The sequence below is a fragment of the Drosophila albomicans genome, chromosome 3 (genome assembly GCF_009650485.2).
Source record: "Drosophila albomicans strain 15112-1751.03 chromosome 3, ASM965048v2, whole genome shotgun sequence".
NCBI classification, from domain to species: Eukaryota; Metazoa; Arthropoda; class Insecta; order Diptera; family Drosophilidae; genus Drosophila; species Drosophila albomicans.
In genome coordinates, this window is record NC_047629.2 from 47504896 (window position 1) to 47523970 (window position 19075).

The 19075-nt window shown below is 43.6% G+C and overlaps 4 protein-coding genes and 1 long non-coding RNA gene across 5 annotated transcripts; 3 read left to right on the plus strand and 2 right to left on the minus strand.

Moving 5' to 3' along the window:
• The first annotated feature begins 67 nt into the window (after nt 1-67).
• LOC117572112 (uncharacterized) lies at nt 68-4105 on the plus strand. The gene is made up of 8 exons (XM_034254733.2): nt 68-1077; nt 1144-1354; nt 1528-1612; nt 1673-1875; nt 1933-2102; nt 2372-2666; nt 2730-2867; nt 2926-4105. The coding sequence occupies exons 1-8, from the start codon at nt 932-934 to the stop codon at nt 3247-3249; spliced, it is 1572 nt and encodes a 523-aa protein (XP_034110624.1). The 5' UTR covers nt 68-931; the 3' UTR covers nt 3250-4105.
• LOC117572141 (cilia- and flagella-associated protein 298) lies at nt 3828-5048 on the minus strand. The gene is made up of 4 exons (XM_034254780.1): nt 4674-5048; nt 4344-4613; nt 4172-4288; nt 3828-3872 (listed from the first exon to the last, which is right to left on the minus strand). The coding sequence occupies exons 1-4, from the start codon at nt 5046-5048 to the stop codon at nt 3828-3830; spliced, it is 807 nt and encodes a 268-aa protein (XP_034110671.1).
• A 297-nt stretch (nt 5049-5345) lies between these two features.
• On the minus strand, nt 5346-8280 carry LOC117572113 (ero1-like protein). The gene is made up of 5 exons (XM_034254734.2): nt 7788-8280; nt 7454-7720; nt 6247-6929; nt 5873-6181; nt 5346-5816 (listed from the first exon to the last, which is right to left on the minus strand). Exons 1-5 carry the CDS (start codon nt 7938-7940, stop codon nt 5765-5767), a joined length of 1464 nt encoding a protein of 487 aa, XP_034110625.1. The 5' UTR covers nt 7941-8280; the 3' UTR covers nt 5346-5764.
• Nucleotides 8281-8728: 448 nt separating this feature from the next.
• LOC127565734 (uncharacterized) lies at nt 8729-10306 on the plus strand. The gene is made up of 3 exons (XR_007955083.1): nt 8729-8809; nt 8923-9858; nt 9970-10306. It is a non-coding gene; the product is annotated as an uncharacterized LOC127565734 (long non-coding RNA).
• Nucleotides 10307-11565: 1259 nt separating this feature from the next.
• Nucleotides 11566-18242, plus strand: LOC117571660 (protein masquerade). Its single transcript, XM_034253898.2, is given in 10 exon segments — nt 11566-11625; nt 13682-13917; nt 14117-14266; nt 14329-14628; nt 14688-14843; nt 14976-15914; nt 15976-16851; nt 16854-16881; nt 17173-17450; nt 17520-18242. Coding segments are annotated over 9 exon segments (3156 nt in total). The 5' UTR covers nt 11566-11625; nt 13682-13811; the 3' UTR covers nt 17843-18242.
• The last annotated feature ends 833 nt before the right edge of the window (nt 18243-19075 follow it).

The window sequence follows — 19075 nt, forward strand, 5'->3', positions numbered from 1 at the left end:
GGCCTAATTAATAATAAACAATTACACTAAAAAAAAAAAAACAAAAAAAAAAGAAGAAAGCAAAAGAGAAAAACAAATTGAGAGTTGTCTTGTATTTTCATTTGTATGGGAGAAGGAAAAGCTCTGCTGCTGCTCTCCCGCTCACTCAATCGCGTTCTCTCTCACTCTCTCACAGCGCAGGCGTGGAGAGCGAGAGAGGGGGAGTGGAGTGCAAGTGGGAGTGAGAGCGATAACAATTTGTTGAGCCAGCCAGCTCCCCAAAAACAAAGCTGAACCAAAAAGAAAAAGAAAACCAACGCGTTGGGGTTTGTTTTGGGTTTTGGCTTTGGGCCATTTTTACTTTCGCTTTCTCGGAAAGTAAAAGTGCGCAGTGCAGAGAAATTCAATTCGAATCCTTCTGACCGACCGAGCGTCCAGCCCTGGGATCTAAAGGAGTCGAGTCGAGTCAGTTAGTCAGTATCGTTCCAGCACGCACAGGAGGCGGACGTGACGTTTTTGCAGTCGTCAGTCGAAGTCACCATCGAAGTCGCAGTTGACAAAATCCCCCCGAAATCATCGACGCATCGATAAGGCCTATCAAGACCACCTGGACATCTTCCGCACCCGCAACCAAATCCAAAACTAACTCTCATCCATAAAACATGCGACACCTGGCGATTGACAACAGTCGTGGAGGCAACTGAGGCAAACTCAAACAGTTGACACAAATATAGAACAAACACGGCCGAACTCGTACCCCCAAAAAGCAACCCCAAGGAGCAGCCCTTCTCCCCGCTGTCGCCTAAGCAAACAAACGAACGCAATCACCTTGAAAACGGGCGTTGGGTGAAAGGACAACAACAGAGGACAGAGAACAGAGGAGAAGTCTGTGCCGTGTGCTGTGTGTGGGGGAATCAACAAGTCGTAAATCAGCGTAGTTCCGCATCCAGCAATGGCTCGACGCAAGGACAAGCCGCGTTTGATACCCGAGCAGGACAAGCGCATCTGTCGCGCCATTTGCCTGTGCCAGCTGACCATGGTGCTGTCCTGCGTGTCCATTGTCTACCTCAGCGTGGCCATCTACTCGCCGTCCCTCAAGTAAGTCTCGACCAATATAGTCCCGTCTCAGAGCTAAATGAACTCCTCCCTTGTGTTTGTTTGCAGAGCCTTCAAGTCCGGCTTTGAGCTGGATCCGGTGATGTGTCAAACTGTGGATCGTCAGATGCCCAACAATTGTCCTTGGGCTTCGTGTGGCGAATGGTGCTTGACGCGCACCAGCGGCTTCTGTCCCCAAATCCATTCGGTGGTGCGTCGCAATGGCACTGACATTCAGCTCAACAACTGCACCCGGGTGACCAACACCTCTTGTGCCATGGTAAGCGACATCTTGTTAACCCCCAAACCCCTTACGCATCTCCACACACAGCGACGTCATCTCGAGTGAGTCACGTTTCTTAATGTGCCACAAATATTTCGAGCTGGCGTCAGCCAACTTTACGATCATTGACTTGCCATCATTATTATGACACTTCCTTACTCCACCCACAGATTGACCTGAATCGCCTCAACAAGTTCAACTGCAACAATGGCACCGTCTGCAACAACATTCGCGGTGTCTTCAACTGCTCCAATGGTAAGTTATGCACTTCCATCATCAGTCGCTTAACTGACATTAAATTCTTTCATTTCTTAGGTCACTGCAAGAACATGTCCGAGTTCTTTTTGTGCCACCACAAACCCGATGGTCCGACGATAAATTCAGCCAAGGACAATACGAAGCTGAACGGATTCTTTGAGTGCCACGGAGTGCATTGCACCAAGATCCGACGTCCCTTCAGCTGTGATCGCTACTGCTCCCGCATCACCACAGCTAACATCAACACACTCATCATGCATGTAAGCTGGGGTCTTCTGTTATCTTGCTCTATTTAATCTTCATCATGATGTTTGTAGGAGGACAATGTGATTGCTGCCGACTGCGAGAACGCGGTGGCTTTCAATGAGGCACGCGGCAAGGAGCATGGAGTGCGCATTGAGCCCACGGAGTTCTGGAAGGAAGACGACGGCAATCTCTTGACCAACTGCGCCACAGTCACTGTGAGCAAAACCGACAATCGCATCACGTAAGTGTGAACAATTAGCAACGCAGTTTGAGACCAAGAGTCTTTTAAGTTTGTTGGAATGTGGGTAACAGACTGAAGTATATAGATATTGATTCCTTCCCGATCAATGTGGAATGTGGGTAACAGACTAAAGAAACTAGGAAGTAGATATTGATTCCCCAACAACTACCGAGGGATTACATTCACGTCTTAAGCTTTACTAGACCAATTACAGGGTCTCAGACAGTCAAGAGAAACAACTCTTTTACGTGCTAATCTTCTCTTTGCAGCGCCACAGATTGTCTGAATGGCACCTTGCTGGAGCATGACACTTTGCCCGCTCCGTTCATGAACTTTACACAATTCTGGGCCATCTATGACAACAGCACACGCTCCGTGGATCCCGAGCAAAAGTTTCTGCCCAACCAGGCCAATCTCACCATATACGGCTGGAAGAAGCTGTTCATCAATCTCGAGGGTTGTGTCAATACGCTGCGCGGTGAGTGCAAGGACTTTGTGGCACGCTATGGCAGCGATGGCGACAACAACACCGCCCAGTCACGCTACCAATGCTACTACAATAAGGTAAGATGTGTTGACCACAGTCAAGTGTATCAGATTACAATTGAATGTTCTGCTTTTTTCCAGGATACTAATGTGGAATTTGTGGTCGCACGCTACGATCTGGATAAGGTGTATCGCGAGCTGCTCGTCTCGTTGATTGTGCCCATTGTGCTCTTTGTGGTTTCATCTATATCGCTGTGCGTCATCACCAAATCTGTTAAGGTGAGTTGTGGTTGACTCCCTTCAGCTCCCTCTTGACTAATCTCTTGGCTGATTTTAGGTGGGTGACGATGCTAAAATGCGTTGTGTGTGCGCCGGAGATGATTCCGATGACGATGTGTTTGGCAATGTCAGTTCAAAGCAGCAGCCAGATAATATCTACGATACGGACGACGATGTCGTTGACTTGGAGCAGCAATCAGTGGCAGCGGGTGGGATAGATCCAATGCCGGATACACATGAAATGGTTGGCAGCACCAAGTCGTTAATACCGCTGAGTCCGGCAGGAGATTCGGGCACAAGTGAGCAGCATTTTGTGCAGGACGAGGAGGATGAGAAGGCGGTCAAGTGTGATGTGCCAGAGAAGCCGCTGGTCATACTATAATAGGCGAGACTTTATATACTAGGGAACTGACTCTATCAATCTTTATGGACCTGTGCATTGTACAATGGGAACTGAATTTAATTTCTACTCAGCGCTGTTTACCTCCGCATTTATACAATGGATCTACAGATACAGATAACAGATACTATGCAGTATATATTTAGAGAACAACGACACCAAGTTTCATTATTATTCTTAGCTCACATCTGCTTTCACTTTCCCAAATAGTGGTACATATACATACATACATATACATATATTTTTAGACCTTAGTCAATGTAACTCTCAAGAGCTTTATTAACCAAAAATGATCACATATAGACAAATAGGCGACGACGATATCTGGTTCAGTAGCTGTGCCTTTGCATTGCAGATGAGTTTGCATTTACACCAAGAATTTAACTACACCCAAGAACCAACGATAATCTCACCTGGAACTCGATGGTCCCAGCTGCTGAACTAGATAGCGAATACGACTTGCCCAAGGGAAACTGCACCAAAGAATTTGGGCAAAAGCATTTACTAGACAAATCAAATCAAGACGAGAAGAGAAGCGAAAACATCAACCAAAAGTCCCATCACTTCACATGACACAACTCTGCCTTGATCGTTCGATTTAGTAGCTATGCAATATACAAAAGGATACTGGATTTAGTTTAGTTGATCTATGCAAATATATACCCATAAAATACCTTTATATACTACTATATATACATATACTATATAGAGAAATCACGGTGAAAACGGGTCAGGTCGGGAAAACACCTCATAGCAAGCTTCACTTTCTACACTATGAATCTGTTTATAGATATAGTTCATATGCATACATATATAACGTATAAATATATTATATACTTATTATAAACACGTATGTATGTAAGACCCAATATATAACGAATAAAGCATTTGGCATCTCACTTACCTTGAGCTCCTCCTGGCGACGATATTCAGCTGCCATCATTTGGCGACGGAACTGCTCGGTCATCACCTGCTCACGACCCGGCGGACCTTCGCCCAACTGATTCAGCTTGACAACCACCTAAAATAATAAACATCTGTACAACAGACTTCTATTTCAAGTATTAGCAACTCACTTTAGTCTTGTCGTTGTTGCCTAGATACTCGCTTAGCTGCTTGCCGGGCAAGACTTGACGACCGGCAAACCAAAGTTGCGCCTTTGAGGGTTCAATGACCTCCTTGGATGCCTGAGTGCCGCTCAAATCCTCCATGTTAACGAACTCCATTTGAATGGTGTCGTGAGGCGGCAACTTCATGGGATAAACAATGGTCACAGCGCCACGCAAAATGTTGATTGCCTCTTCCACGATTTTAAGTGTAAGATTGGACGATGTCTTGACCAGTTTCTGTGGTAGAATTAGGAGTGGATTAAGAATAACGGATAATAGTTGAGCTACACTTAATACCTTGTCAACCATGGCTTTGGCATCGGCCATAGCTTTGGTCAGCACTTTGCGCATGGCTTCGTTAGGCTGCTGTCCATTGCGTCGGCACAGCGGATCCTTGTTGAAAGTAAAGCCGCCCATGGGGATGCATCTGTCGGCGAAGGAATCCTTCAGCTTGAGCTCCTCGATTTGGTCATCGTTGAGACCAATCATTTCTGCAGGCAACATGGTGCCATGATCGGCCAACTCCTCAATCTCCATGCACAAACGTTGAATTTTCAAGCGTCCATTAAACACGGAGATAAGCTCGCGAATAACGGTATCCGTGGCTGTGTTCACACTGGTTTCGTACAGAAAGAGGCTTTCATCGCCACGTTTCACATTCAAAATAACCATTTTGTTGAAAGTTGAAATATGCAAAAATCCTTGCTTGAGATCCGTGTGTTATTGAGTTCGAATTTGTTTGCCAACTTCAAATTGACTGGCTTTGAAAACTCAGGTTGCTATGCTGCACAAGTGTAAATAATTATGAAGATTTATCGTTATCGAAACGACATTCGCCTGTCAGCGATGCCACCCTTAAGTTGGCATGGCAGCGCTGTTTGATCAATCAACTCAACCGGTTGAAAACGGATAACCGGTTAACGGCTGTAAACGATTATGAGAAAGATTTGAATTAAAACGATCGCCGCATGTTATTAAATGTATTGCACAACAGTTTTTCATTTGATTGATTCCTAATTATTAATTAGGCTATTACACACACAATAAATAATTCTACGCTAGCTTACAATAGTTAAAATACACCTGTGTAGCGCATAGTGGGTAGAGTAAAGTACAAGTAGCCTACAATTATATATATGATTAATTTTTAATGCATTCCCAATTTATGTACAATAATGCAGCTCGACATGGTTAGTTAGCCTCTGGCTTCTGTAATTGGAGGGCAACCGGAAATAAGATCCATTTCGTGATAATGTCCACAGTTGTATGTGCGTTTATCAGCTAACTTGAGAGACAGAGAGATGCTTGAGCAATTGCGCAACGTTGCTCGATTGATGGGATTATCAGGACTCGGCCCCTGTTCTATCAGGCGCCTATATAGTGTCGGGCTATCTGAGCACACGCCGGAAGTTTTCCATTTCGTAAATACTGTTTGATAATCTGCCAAGCACAAAGAATTAGACATGAATTCAAATAGTTTGTCAAGCGAAACTTACCTGCCAAAGGCGTTGAAGAGAGCAACGATTTCTGTTCGCGATAGTCTAAAAATGGGATCCGCCTCAATGTGCGGCTTATCCCATATCCCGCTTTCCGTTGCCAAATTTAGCTTTTCCGAGTACAGTATTTTCAGTGCTGTGCCCAGACCTTGCGTCTGCAGTTTTCCCCACAGTTTGCACTTGTCGCAGCCAACACAATCCATGATTCTGGATATATTCCTAAACTTTTCCTTGTAGTCATGCTTGAATTTGATCGACGCAATGCCGCTGCTAAACAGCGCATTCTCATTGAAGTGCGATTGAAAAGATCTGTTCAAAATGAGGGGCGTTAACATTAGAAACAGTTGATTACATAGCTTTTATTTGCTACTCACTCTATGACCGAGAGCATATCGTGCATGGCCAGTTTAACCTCCTCATCCTCCTCGGCAATGCCCGTGTAGTAATCCTCGCGTCGCAAATACGGCGCTGCCTTGGCCAATGCTCTCAGCTCAACCAGATAAATGAAGTATAGATTGCGTAGCCAATGCGGTCCCTCGCCGCTTGTTGTCTCAGGACTGAAGCGTTGCTTAAACTCCTTGACATTTGGTCCCCAAACGCCTTGTGGATCCAGAAAGTCCTTCGATTCGGACAACAAATACTTGGAGCACAAATGAATGTTTATGCTCGAGTGCAAGCCCGAAATGATGCGATAGAAAGCACGCTGTTCCAAGCACACGTCACGCAGATCCATGTGCGGCATATAACTGGAGAATTTGTTGGCCGTGTCAATGTTGCCACCGAAGCAGTTTTCCAAATAGATGCTCTTCCAAATGCGATGCGCCGAATCTCCCCGATATCCCGTATAGCGTTCAGGATTAAGCAATAGATCGACATATTGTGCTCCAGCATCGTGATCATCTACAATACAGAAATCTTCCTCAGCTTCGTCGTGTTTGGCCCACAATTCGAACTCCTTATGCGCCTGATCGCTGATGCTGGTGTCGAGAAAACCCAAAGCACTGTCAAAGTCCTCGACTTCGGAGCAACTTCTGTCCACTTGCGCCTCTTTTGTGTACTGCAAAATGAGAACAAGTTAAGGAAATCGGTCAATAAGCACTTCGACCACAGCTGTGTAAATCTTTAAGAACATTGTAAGTAGGTATTCGACATTAAGTAAGACAATGAGCAAACAATTGCGATTTAAGTAGATTGAAACAATGCAAACAAACTACAATTGTTTAAATAGGGGCGTGTTGTACTCTGTGTTTAGAGCGTGTGCAATGAAATCTTGGCCACGTCAGCTCAGCTCTGCTCAGCCCGTTTAACTCCACTCGATCCACAAGAAGATTGGCCATCGTGATTGCCACATTGCAGACACGTTCACGTTCCCCCATTCACAAGAGTGCGACAGATAGCGTTACTATTTATGGCGTCAGCTTCAAGATAATTATAAATCGTATAATGGTATTTGTGAACGGTGTGCTTGTATTGCAAATCAATTAATTCGAATTTCCGCGCGCATAACAAACTGATAAAAGCCCACAGACAGATAGTGCAGCAAATATATAGGCGATAAATACTCCACAACACTTCACTCACCTTGAACGATGCCGTCTTGTCCCTGTGCTCGCCCTTCTCCTTGATGCCCTGAGGTATGGCTTGCTCCTCACAGTTCTCCACCTGACAGAATCGCATGGCACAGCGACTGTCATCTGGCCAAAAGGGACAATCTTGCTTTAGATTCACCTTGTAAAATCGAAAGAAATTCTTCACCAATAAGCTCTGCAGCCGCGGATAGACTTTCATGTTGTTAAAGTGATCCACGGTGTCCACATCACAGCTGCAGTCATTAATCGAGCCTTCCAGCTGTGTGTAATAAGAGTTTTGTTGTTGTTGGTTTTATTGGTAACTTTGATTCGCTTTCTCCACTCACCTCGCAGAAGCAATTCTTGTTTGTCTCCGCCTCATCGAGTGCCGCAAAGTAGCCGCGCGTGAAATCGGTCCAATATAACAAGACGAGCAGCAAAGCCAACGCCAATCCGCTGGCAGTTAAAAGATTGCGCCGCACTTTTCGTTGTGTCGTCATCTTGTGTGTTTGTTGTGGGCGTTTCGTCTTCTTCTACCGCTGCCCTGCGTGTACTAGTTTATTTTTCGCCTCGGAGCAGACAACTAATTCTCACTGATTTCACCAGCTAATTCGTTTTACAAGCCAGAGTCCAGGTATTTATGTACCGCACATTGTTTGTTTCAGTCGCAGCTGATATTGGACACGTACGTAAATATCGATAGGTGTGTATTATTGTTGTACGTGAAAGTATCGATGCTTCGATGCCATTGATGTGTCACCAGCGACGGGGTTGCCACATCAGCGGAATTAGAATCAAAATCGGTTACACTCAAATTACATCTATTAGGAATGACAATGAAAATTTTGGTTGCCAATGAAACTGATTATTTTAATTTATTTACTACATTTTTAACAATGTCACGATTTATTTATTTATTTGCAACAGTAAAAAATTATTGATAGTTTTGGCGAGCGTTACAAATCCATAAGCTGCGGTACTTTAATATATTATTGCACGCCTTAAAGAAATTATTATTATTTTTTTTTTTTTAAATAAGATTAGACATAGATTTTTACTGTTTAATTTTCAGCTTGTTTTAGAATTAGGTCATATTGAAAAAATCTAATAGTGTAATGTCTGGTCAAAATTTTTAATGCCAATGGAATAACTTTATTTGTTCTAAAACTTTAGAAAAACTTAGTAAACTTTTTCAATAATTGATCAAAAGCAGCAATATGATTATAAGGAGTATTATATAGTAATAGTATTTGATAATACTAATAATGCGAAATTTTGACATTTGATACTTTTATATAATTTGACTTCTTGTGTTTGATTTGAAATTCCAATAGGTTTGAATTGTCTGAAATTGATTGCTAAATATATGGTAATATTGTTGTTGGTTTTTTTTGTGCTGTTAATTAATTACCTCAAATATTGATTTCATCAATCCATTCTTCGACATTGAATGCATCTTTTGTTCCCATGACAAACCCTCAGCCCTTACAATTTACATGATCTTCGATATGCAAATTGAACTCTTGCCCAGATTTCGGTCTGTCCCAAAAACAGATCAGCCACACCAGGGGGTGAATCGCTTATGACGCTTCGATGACACAAAGGGGATGAGGGCAGGCGGGTAAAATGATTAAGCATAATCGCCTCGAGCATTCTATTGAATTGACTGAGAGCAATCGATGTAACCACAATAGAAAAGAAAATGTACTTTCCAATAACACATAAAGTTTAAGAATTTATGAGGTAGATAAAGATATTTAAAACATTCTTAAGTTGTACATTTTTAATAATTTTGGTGAATTAAATATTTTTGTACAATTCTTTTTAAATTTGTAGTAATTTGTGTACTAATCCAACCATATTATCCTTTACCAATTTCTTTGGAGTCAACTTAATTTAGTATTTCATATTATATTCTTTTTTAATAGTATGCCCAAATAAACCAAAGCTATAAAAAATTCACTCGAGCTGCCTATTCATTTAGTATTCTGCTCAAGGTGCATTCAAATTTTTAAAAGTTCTCACGAAAAAGTGAAAATCGGCAACGGGATGAGCAAACGGTATAAAAAAAGAGGAAAAATCAGCTAAAAAAAACGCGTACATCGGGAAAGGGTTTAATCATTTTTTTTTAAATAGGACGATTAATGTATAAAAAACGCAGACACAAAACATACATGTGGCCAAAGGACAGGGCCAGGGCGACCCTCGGCATTGTTTGAATTGAAAAGGAATCATCGTGGACGGCGGCTCAGTCTCGGGCTCAGCTTCGTCGAGTGATTTGCATATGATGACGATGACGACGACGCCGAGGACGAGGACGAGGACGAGATCCTGTTGGCGAAACCACCACCACACGACACCACCACACAGGCAGCCTTATCTATTTGCCTTTGCCCAGGGGCCAGGGATCAAGTTCAGGTATAAAATGCTCACACGCAACGCTTAGAATGATAAATAAGTTTTTTCTCGATTTTTTTTTTAAGTTTTTTCACTTTTTTTTACCACTTTCAATTTTTTTTTGCTTTGCAGCGTTTTATTCAAATTTCCTTGATCGAGCGCGTCGTGTGAAGATGTTTCGCTGGAAAGGGCAAAGATGCGTCTGTGTCTGTGACTGAAGCTGAGACTGAGACTGAGCCTGGGAACATCCGCGAAAACGTCTCATGTCCCTTTCATAGACATTTGATTCGATGGGGCGTTTGCTTTTAGTATGCCAAGCCTAATTAGTTGGCATCAAACAGAAGTTATAGGCAAACAAAAATTGTATTTATAATGATGGAAATTATAGGAATTTCATAAGATATAAAAAATGTTTAGAATTTTAAGTGATCTTCAGAATTTTCTTAGTATTTATAACAGTAAATTTAATATAGTGAATGAATAATACATTTTCAAAATATTATATCTAAAATAAAAATGTTATTCAAGAAATGTTTTTAAAAGCACCAATTCTTATGAATGAAATGTACAAAATAGGGTTGATGATTTAAAGGGCTTATTATAATTTACTTAGTATTCATATTTGTAATTGCAACATTTATAAAATATTTAAAATAAGAAATTGTCGAACACACTATTAGAATATTTGATCAAATCTCAATTTAAACAGACTGTCTAATCACATCATATAAATTAAAATATAGAAGCAGTTAAGCATTATAAAGATTCCGAAAATATTTAAGCTTTATAAATATTCTTGATTACATTTAAGGTTAAAAAGATTTATTTTGTTTGTATAAAATTTAACTAAAATGAATAAGAAGTGATTTAAATTTCGTACAATTACCGAATATTTAATACCTTATTAGTCCGAAATATTTTAGTATACATAATCATGGTTTGGCGTATGCAATACCACGATCTTAAAATTCTCATAAGGAGACTCTCATTACTTGGCATTATAGTGTAATTTACATAACTTAGGCTGTAAATCCTTTGAAGGCACTTTCAGCAACTCCTTGAGGTTAGGCTTATGCAAAACCACGTAAGAACCTTCGGCTTACGTAACAGCTTATGCAATTTTCCCAGCCAGTTAACGATTAAGAAATATTTTGCATTGATTTATGCACTCGTAATTGCATTTTACAATGTTTGACAACAGTGAAACGTCAACAGCTCTCTTCAAAAATGCATAATGAAAGATTTGCGATTTGCATACGAAATCGAGAATGAGATGTGCAAATCTCCCGCTGACGACTTGCGAAAAAGGCAATAAATGAAAAAAGGGTGCGAAATTTGCATAGGTTGCAAATGAAGCGAAGGGTGGCAACACTTGAGATTTGCATAGGTAAACCTAGAAATGGGCTGGCATTGTTTACTTGTGATCATAATACGCTAATGCGAAAAGAGTTTGACCCACGTCGGACAGCTGTTGTTGTGAACAGCCGGCGTTCAACAGGTAGCTGCAGCATGCCACACTCAACACAGGTGTTAAAGAGAGCAAGCGAAAAAGAGAGAGAGAGAGAGAGAGAGAGAGAGTAGAGCACTAAAGAGCACACAGACGATTCTTCAACTCTTTGCGTTCGTTTCTTTTGCTCACTTTCTCCGAGTCGCGCTCAAAAGTCTTTCAGCTTGGCCTTGGCTTGGCTTCCCAAGCATCGAGAACCTTGAGCGATGGTCAGTTTGTTGCTGGCTTTCGCAAGGTGCAGTCGGCCCCAATCAAAGCAGCCAAGGCCTTTTCAACACTCGGTTAGTGTGTTCAAGTTGTATCTGTGTGTGTCTCACTTTGTTGGTATTTGTGTGGCAGACTTTGCATATGGCCTTAAGTGGCAGCAGGTGGCAGTGGCAAGCAAACTGTGCCGCATTCCAGGTTGCATGCCAACATGTCTCCTGCAAGCTGATCCAGCTAACAGTTATGTTACAGTAAATGCTCAATAAAACTGCAAAGAAAATCTCACTTGACTTGTTCAAAGTGCGTCGACAACGCGAGTGTAATTGTGTATATGTGTGTGTGTGTGTGTGTGTGTGTACTGAATGTATGTGTGTACGAGTGTGTGTAGAATGTGTTGACGTCTCGGGAAGTGCTAAAAATGAAAGAGTTTGGACGATTTGCAAATTGAGCCGCTGACTTAAAATAGTTGTCCAAATCTAACTCTTACCCGCTTGCTGCTGCTTCCTCCCCGCGCTCCTAAGAATGTTGCTACACCTAAGACGTTTACCGTTATTATTAACCGTTCGATGGAGGCATTCAAATGTGTCAGTGTATTTGTGTTTGTTTTTGGCCAACAAGAAAACAATGAAAGAAATTCTTAACAACTTGAGAGAGAGAGTGCGTGAGATGGGGAGGTGTAAGAGAGAACGCATTATTCGCATGCCAAATGCTAAAGTAACAAAGCGGGGAGCGGAGGTAGCGGGGAAAATGTGTTAAACGTGCCGACAACGTCGCGCCTTATGCATCTGACCCACTTTGGTTTGGGGGGCTCTGTTTTTGGTGCCGGACTTTGTATTCATGCTGGCGTAGGCGGCCAAAGAAATGAAGAAATAACGAGGGAGAGAGCGAGGGGAAGCGAGAGGGAGACAGGAATGACAGTGAGTCTTTGGGTTGACCCAAAATACGTGCTGGCTGACTCTATCAGGCTCTCCAGCTCTCCAGCTGTTGCCATTAGCTTTCTTCTAGCGATGGCCAGAATGAGGATTGTCACACGATCGGTTTCAAATGCGTCGCGGCCCTTTTAACAAATTTCCGGTTTTCTGCGTCTTCATCAACAGTCTTCAAGTCTTCTGTCTTCGGTTGTTTTGAGTTGAACGTGAAAGCGACACAGCGAACAGCGAACAGAGCACAGAGCACGTGAGGCCAAGGCGGGTGGGGGTTTATTTTTAATGCCGAAGACACTGAATATAATTGCTCTGCTCTCTGTATACATATATATCTCTTACACTTTTCATTCTCCAGTCTTGTGGCCATTGCCATTGTCAAATGGCCTGCACTTTCGCTAAAGATCTTCGAAGTGCGATATCTTTTGCCGGATACTTTCTATTTCATTCACAAAGATCGTTTGGTATTTACAACGTCTTTCTTTAATGTTAATTGCACGACAAAGAAACATACTTATCCCAGCATACAAATTATGTGATGTATTTTTCTACATTTTTGATAGATGATTTATGTGTGGCAAACCCGTTTCTGAAGTTCAAGCAACCCAAATACATTTATTAGGCCCCCAAACCGCACTCGGAATTCTAACTGAGTTGTGCCCATTTCCATGCTAAGCTGGAGACACAATCCCTCTGTTCCCCCTCAACAAAAATATACGTATACGTAATATTGAAATGGGGCACAGAACTCTCGGCGCACAAAGAAGCAAACGCAACGGTATGATCGCACCTGTCACAGAACCAGTCACAGCTCAAAGCTCCCAGCTCCATTCCCAGTCATAAAACGAGGCGACTCGCAACTTCATCAAACTGGTTTTGGGGGCAGCTCCCATTCTCTATCTCTCTCTCTCTCTCTCATTCGCTCGACATGTCGCCAGAACAAGTTGCTGTTATCAGTTGCAACAAGGTGGCAACGGATCGTTTGCGATCAACTTTATGAGCTCTTTCTAGGCCAATGATCTTAGGCGCTTACGCTTACGCTCCGACACCGAAACCGACTCCAAACTGCGATCTTAACTGTTACGTCACAGGCCTTTCGTGGGGGTTACATGGGCACAAATAAAAAAATAAAAAACAGATGACTCAGTCAGCACTCAGTAGCCAGCTGCCGACTTTCACTTTGGCTAATTTCATTTTTTTTCGATTTCAGATTCTTGCAACGAGAAGATGAGCACGTGAGCTCCGACAACGCCCCAGGAAACGTTAAAGAAAACAGATACAACAAAAAGTGCAAGAAATAAAATAGCAGTAGCTGACGAAGAAGAGCAGCAACTAACATTATGTCCGGCTGCCACATTCTATACACAGTGTGTCTCAGCCTGCTTTTGGCCAGTTCAACGCTGGTCAAAGCGCAGGATGAATCCCTAGCAGGGAGCTTTTTGTCAGGTACGAAAAAGTTTTAAGTCCTATCTCAATCTCTATTTTTTGTTAATCCTTATAAAGAACAAATATTAAATTTTTCGAACTTTGCAATTTTAAAATAAGATTCAAAAGTTATCAAACTTAAAATCTTTGTCTCAGACTCAGACTTTTCTCTCCACTCTGGATACTGATTATATCTCCGGCTTGTATTTTCTGCTTTTAGGTCTCCTAGACACCATTACCAGCACTGCAGATGCCAAGGATTGTCCTGGTGTCTGTGTGCACACGCTGGCCACACTTATCTGCTACGAGGTGCTTGATGATGTGCCTTGTCCCTCGCCTAGTATGAAGTGCTGCATAGAGAGCGCACCAGGTAAGTAATCTCTCCCATTAATTAACCCACTTAATTATTTTCCGACTATCATTTGTGACTAGGTAAAAATGCCACCGCTTTGCGCACACCGCCCGCAACTACACCGAAGATCACCAGCACCACGACAACGAGCACCACACAACGCAGCACCACCACAGTGGCTAGCACAAGCACCACACGACGCACCACAACCACGGCCAGCACCACGCCTAAGCCGAAGCCAAAGACACAGCCCAAGCGTCCGCCAGCTACTACTGGAGCACCCAGCACAACGACGAAGAAACCGGCTGCTACGACTAAAAAGTCGACGACAGCTAAGCCCAAGGATAAGGATGATCTAGGCAAAATTGCCAATGAGAGCAGTAAGTAGAAGTGGCTTTAGTTCGGTTCAGCACTCAGTTTTCCCGACTCTTTACTCCAGAAAACTGCACTGGTGTCTGTGTGGCGGATCGCATTGCGGAATACTGTGAGGCTTATTTGACCACTGGAGATCTCTGCAAGGAGGGCACCAAATGCTGCGTCTCCCTGGATGAGTATGCCAACGGAAAGTTGCCCAAGGACATCTATATACCAGCCAGTAAGTAGTCGTGAAACTTACAAGAAAGTACAGAAGGGAAATTGAGGTTTCTTTCATAGCAAATAAAATCCTATAAATATATTTTAAATTTAGTGTCAACTTCATAAATATTATCATATCTTCATCACGCAGAGCACATGAGCAATTTGAAGAGCAATCAGACACTGGTCAAATCCACACCCACTAAGACGAGCAGCAGTACCACGACAACCAGCAGCACCACCACAACTAGCACCACACCGGAGCCAGCTCGCACCAAAACCAACACCAATAGCAACAGCAATGCCCAGAAGCCGACGAAGCATAAGAAGACTACCACAACGACTACAACGGAGGCAGCTGCTGAGGAGGAGGAAGAAGAAGATGAGGAAGATGAAGAACAAGAAGAAAGCAGTAGCAACAACAAGTTGAAGTCCGGCCAGTCGCAGAATCAGGGTCAGGGACCAGAGTTAAAGGAATGTGAGGGCGAGTGTATGAATGGCATCTTTGCCATTTTCTGCGATGACATCGACTCGGAAGCCTTTTGTCCCGGCGAAGGCAGCTGTTGTGTCACCGGCAGTGCCTCTGAATCATCGCCACCAGCTAAGACACCGGCATCCAGCAAACCAGCCACGAAGATTGCTTCCAAGCCAGCCACGAAACCAGTGCGTCCCGTCACCTCGGCACCACCGCCGCCACCGGCTGCCTCGCAGGGCGGCGGAGGTGGAGACTTCCTGTCGCAGATCATTTCGTTTGCGGAGAACACATTGAACTCACCGGCGCCGCCACCAACACCGCAGGCACCACCCCAAGTGCCACGTTGTCCCGGCTTCTGTCTGCTCAACATTATGGCCGCTTTCTGTGAACGTCCCTCGATTTTGGTGTCAACCCCCACCACTTGCTCTAAGGGTTCGGTCTGCTGTGACAATTCCCGCGCGGGTGCGCCCAAACCAAAGTTGCCACCACCGACGCCGCCACCAACACCACCACCCACAGCACCGCCTTATGTGCTGCCCAATACGCCCAGTCCCGATCCACGCGAGGAATGTCCCGGTTCTTGCATCGTTAGCCTTCTCAGTTTTACTTGTTTCAGTAAGTACTAAGACTCTCCCACATATATATTTTAACTAATTCGTGTTTGAACTCTGCGCAGAAAACGCCGAGATGACAGATCTGTTTAGATGCAAACGTTCAGGTCAGATTTGCTGTGCACCCAAGAGCAAGATACTGGAGAAACAACAGTTCCAGACACGCAACGATACGTCCTACTTCAACTATCCACCCATGGGACCGCCTCCGCCACCCTATGCCACACAACCGCAACAGCAGCCACCACCACCGCCCTATCCACCCACCTCATATATGTCGAATCAGTTGCCAGCTGTGCCGCCACCACCACCCCAGCACCATCAACCACATCCTTATCAGCCAGCACCGCCCAGCTATGCGGACTACTACGGACCCGGACCGGGACCACAGCCAGGACCCGCCCTGCCACCAGCTACACCTCCTACAACAACGACAAGCACAACGACGACAACACCACGTCCCCATGTCTACTCCAAGTATGTGTGCGGTGTTAAGGGCACGCTGCGCACTGGACGTTCAAGTAGCTCGCCAGCTCTCAATCTGGTTTCATATGCCAGGGCCAAGTATGGTGTGCAGCGCACGGCTCGTCAATTGACCATGTCGTATCCTAGCAGCAGCACCATTAGCAAGTCTACAGAGCGTCTGGTGCTTGGTTCAGCTATTGTGCCTATTCAAATACACAATGACAAGCTGGGCGATCTCGTGGAGAGCGGCGGTGTGCAGAGCAATCAGTTGAGATCGTATCACGAGCAAGGCGAGCAGACAGCGATTGTCTATCCAGAGTACTATCAACAACAATTGCAGCAGAATTACAGCAGCAGGCGGAGAGCACGTGTGGTCGGAGGGGAGGATGGGGAGAATGGAGAGTGGTGCTGGCAAGTAGCGTTGATCAATTCCCTGAACCAGTATCTCTGCGGTGCGGCCCTTATTGGTACCCAATGGTGTTGACTGCAGCGCATTGCGTGACCAAGTAAGTGAACAGAGAATATAATAGAGTTCAAAATGGGTAACAAAGTCCCCAATCAATTCCCTACGATCCATTTTTTCCCGAATAATCCTCTATTTGAAATCCAAATTTGTTTCCACGAAAGTCTCTTCCTTACTTTAAAGAAGATTCGTGATCTATCAATGGTATTTACCTTCATTCACTATCTACCAGTTTTTATTCACTTCCCAAAAACAAATCCAGTTGATCAACCAAAAATAAGTTCTTCCTCAGGGCAATTTTAACTTTGCTAAACAATTCCCTTTCTACTTTCAGCATTGTGCGCTCTGGCGATGCCATCTATGTGCGCGTTGGTGACTACGATCTGACCCGAAAGTACGGTAGTCCAGGAGCACAGACACTGCGCGTGGCCACCACTTACATTCATCACAACCACAACAGCCAGACCTTGGACAACGATATTGCGCTGCTTAAGCTGCACGGTCAGGCGGAGTTGCGTGATGGCGTCTGCTTGGTGTGTCTGCCAGCTCGTGGTGTTAGTCATACGGCTGGCAAACGTTGTACGGTCACCGGTTACGGCTACATGGGTGAAGGTAAGTGAGGTTACCCTAAGAGATGCCTCCCGCTAAAACCGATTCTTTACCTCTCATCTGCTTTTACAGCTGGTCCCATACCGTTGCGTGTACGTGAGGCGGAGATTCCCATTGTCAGTGATACGGAGTGCATACGTAAAGTGAACGCCGTCACCGAGAAGATCTTTATACTGCCCGCTTCCAGTTTCTGTGCTGGCGGTGAAGAGGGACACGATGCCTGCCAGGGTGATGGCGGCGGTCCCTTGGTCTGCCAGGACGATGGGTTCTTTGAATTGGCCGGCCTCGTTTCGTGGGGCTTTGGGTGTGGACGTGTTGACGTGCCCGGTGTTTATGTGAAGGTCTCCTCCTTCATTGGCTGGATCAATCAGATAATTAGCGTCAATAACTTATAGTGGACAAGAAGCCAACAATAAGCTGGAACCCCGCACTTGTAGGGATTTCCCCTGTCCGCAGCCGTTGAAGAGGGGGAGTCTCCTACGACTGATTGAAGTTTGGGTTCCAAATGCTACTACGACTGTTAACGTAAAGCCCATCCTAGTGTAATCTATTCATATTTACTCGTAACATCACATCTACTAACCCAAAAACCCCTCAAACCAAACACCATTCGAACTCCCCTCTAACTATAATGCAAGTATGCTAGTATTGTGCCCCTTCCTTAAACTGCTACTCGTACTTATTATTATTATGCTTATTTCTAATAATATAAATCTATTGTAAACTGTTTTTGTATATACAAAAAAAGAAAATACAAGCAAAGCGTTCATTAAATTTCTTATAAACGCAAATATCAAAGAATTATGGCGACAAAGAACTCTAGAAAGTGGATTGGTTCTTCAGTGATGTGTCTCAATATGGATCATCAAAAATAATTCCATATTTAAAGAGCAAATTTATTTAATTTAAGGAATGAAATCAAAGATGAAAAAGTTTTAATGAGGTATTTGAAAAAGTAAAGATCTTTTCATTTTTTTGCTTTCTCGACTAATCCAGAAGGTTTGGACAGTTGAAAAGAAAAAGATCTTTTTTCTTTATAGACTCATTAAGAATATTTAGTTGGATGAACTTATAAGTTCGGTGCTAAAAAAGACAGCTGCAAGGCTAATCAATTCGTAACGAAGTCTGCAAAGATTCCCCGCTTCATTTGAATATCTTTTTAATGTATTCAGAATTTTTAACGGAAAATGTCAGAAAAAAATTGAATAAAATTGAAAGAAAGGATCAAAATGTCGCGAATTGTAAGGATACGCTACCTCACACTCGCACCCAAGTATCTAAGTATTTTTGAAATACAATATGAATAGAGAGAGAAAGAGAGGCGGAGCACGCAAACTCACTCAAAGTTGCGACGCTCAGAGAGAGAGAGAGAGAGAGCGTAAATCTCGGGACGTCTTCTTCTAATAAGAGAACGTGTCTGCAAAAAAAAAAAGAAATAGTAAGAAAAAAAAAAAAAACTTACCCTCATTGGTGTTCGAGTGACAAACTGGTAGCGCCAATGCCAATGCCTTCGTATCGGGTGCGTCTTCGACTTGAACTTCGTCTCGGCTTCGGGTTTCGCATACCAATTCCACTCCAACCACTTTTGCTTCCCCTTCTCCCTTTTGCATGTTCTGTTCAGCGTTTGT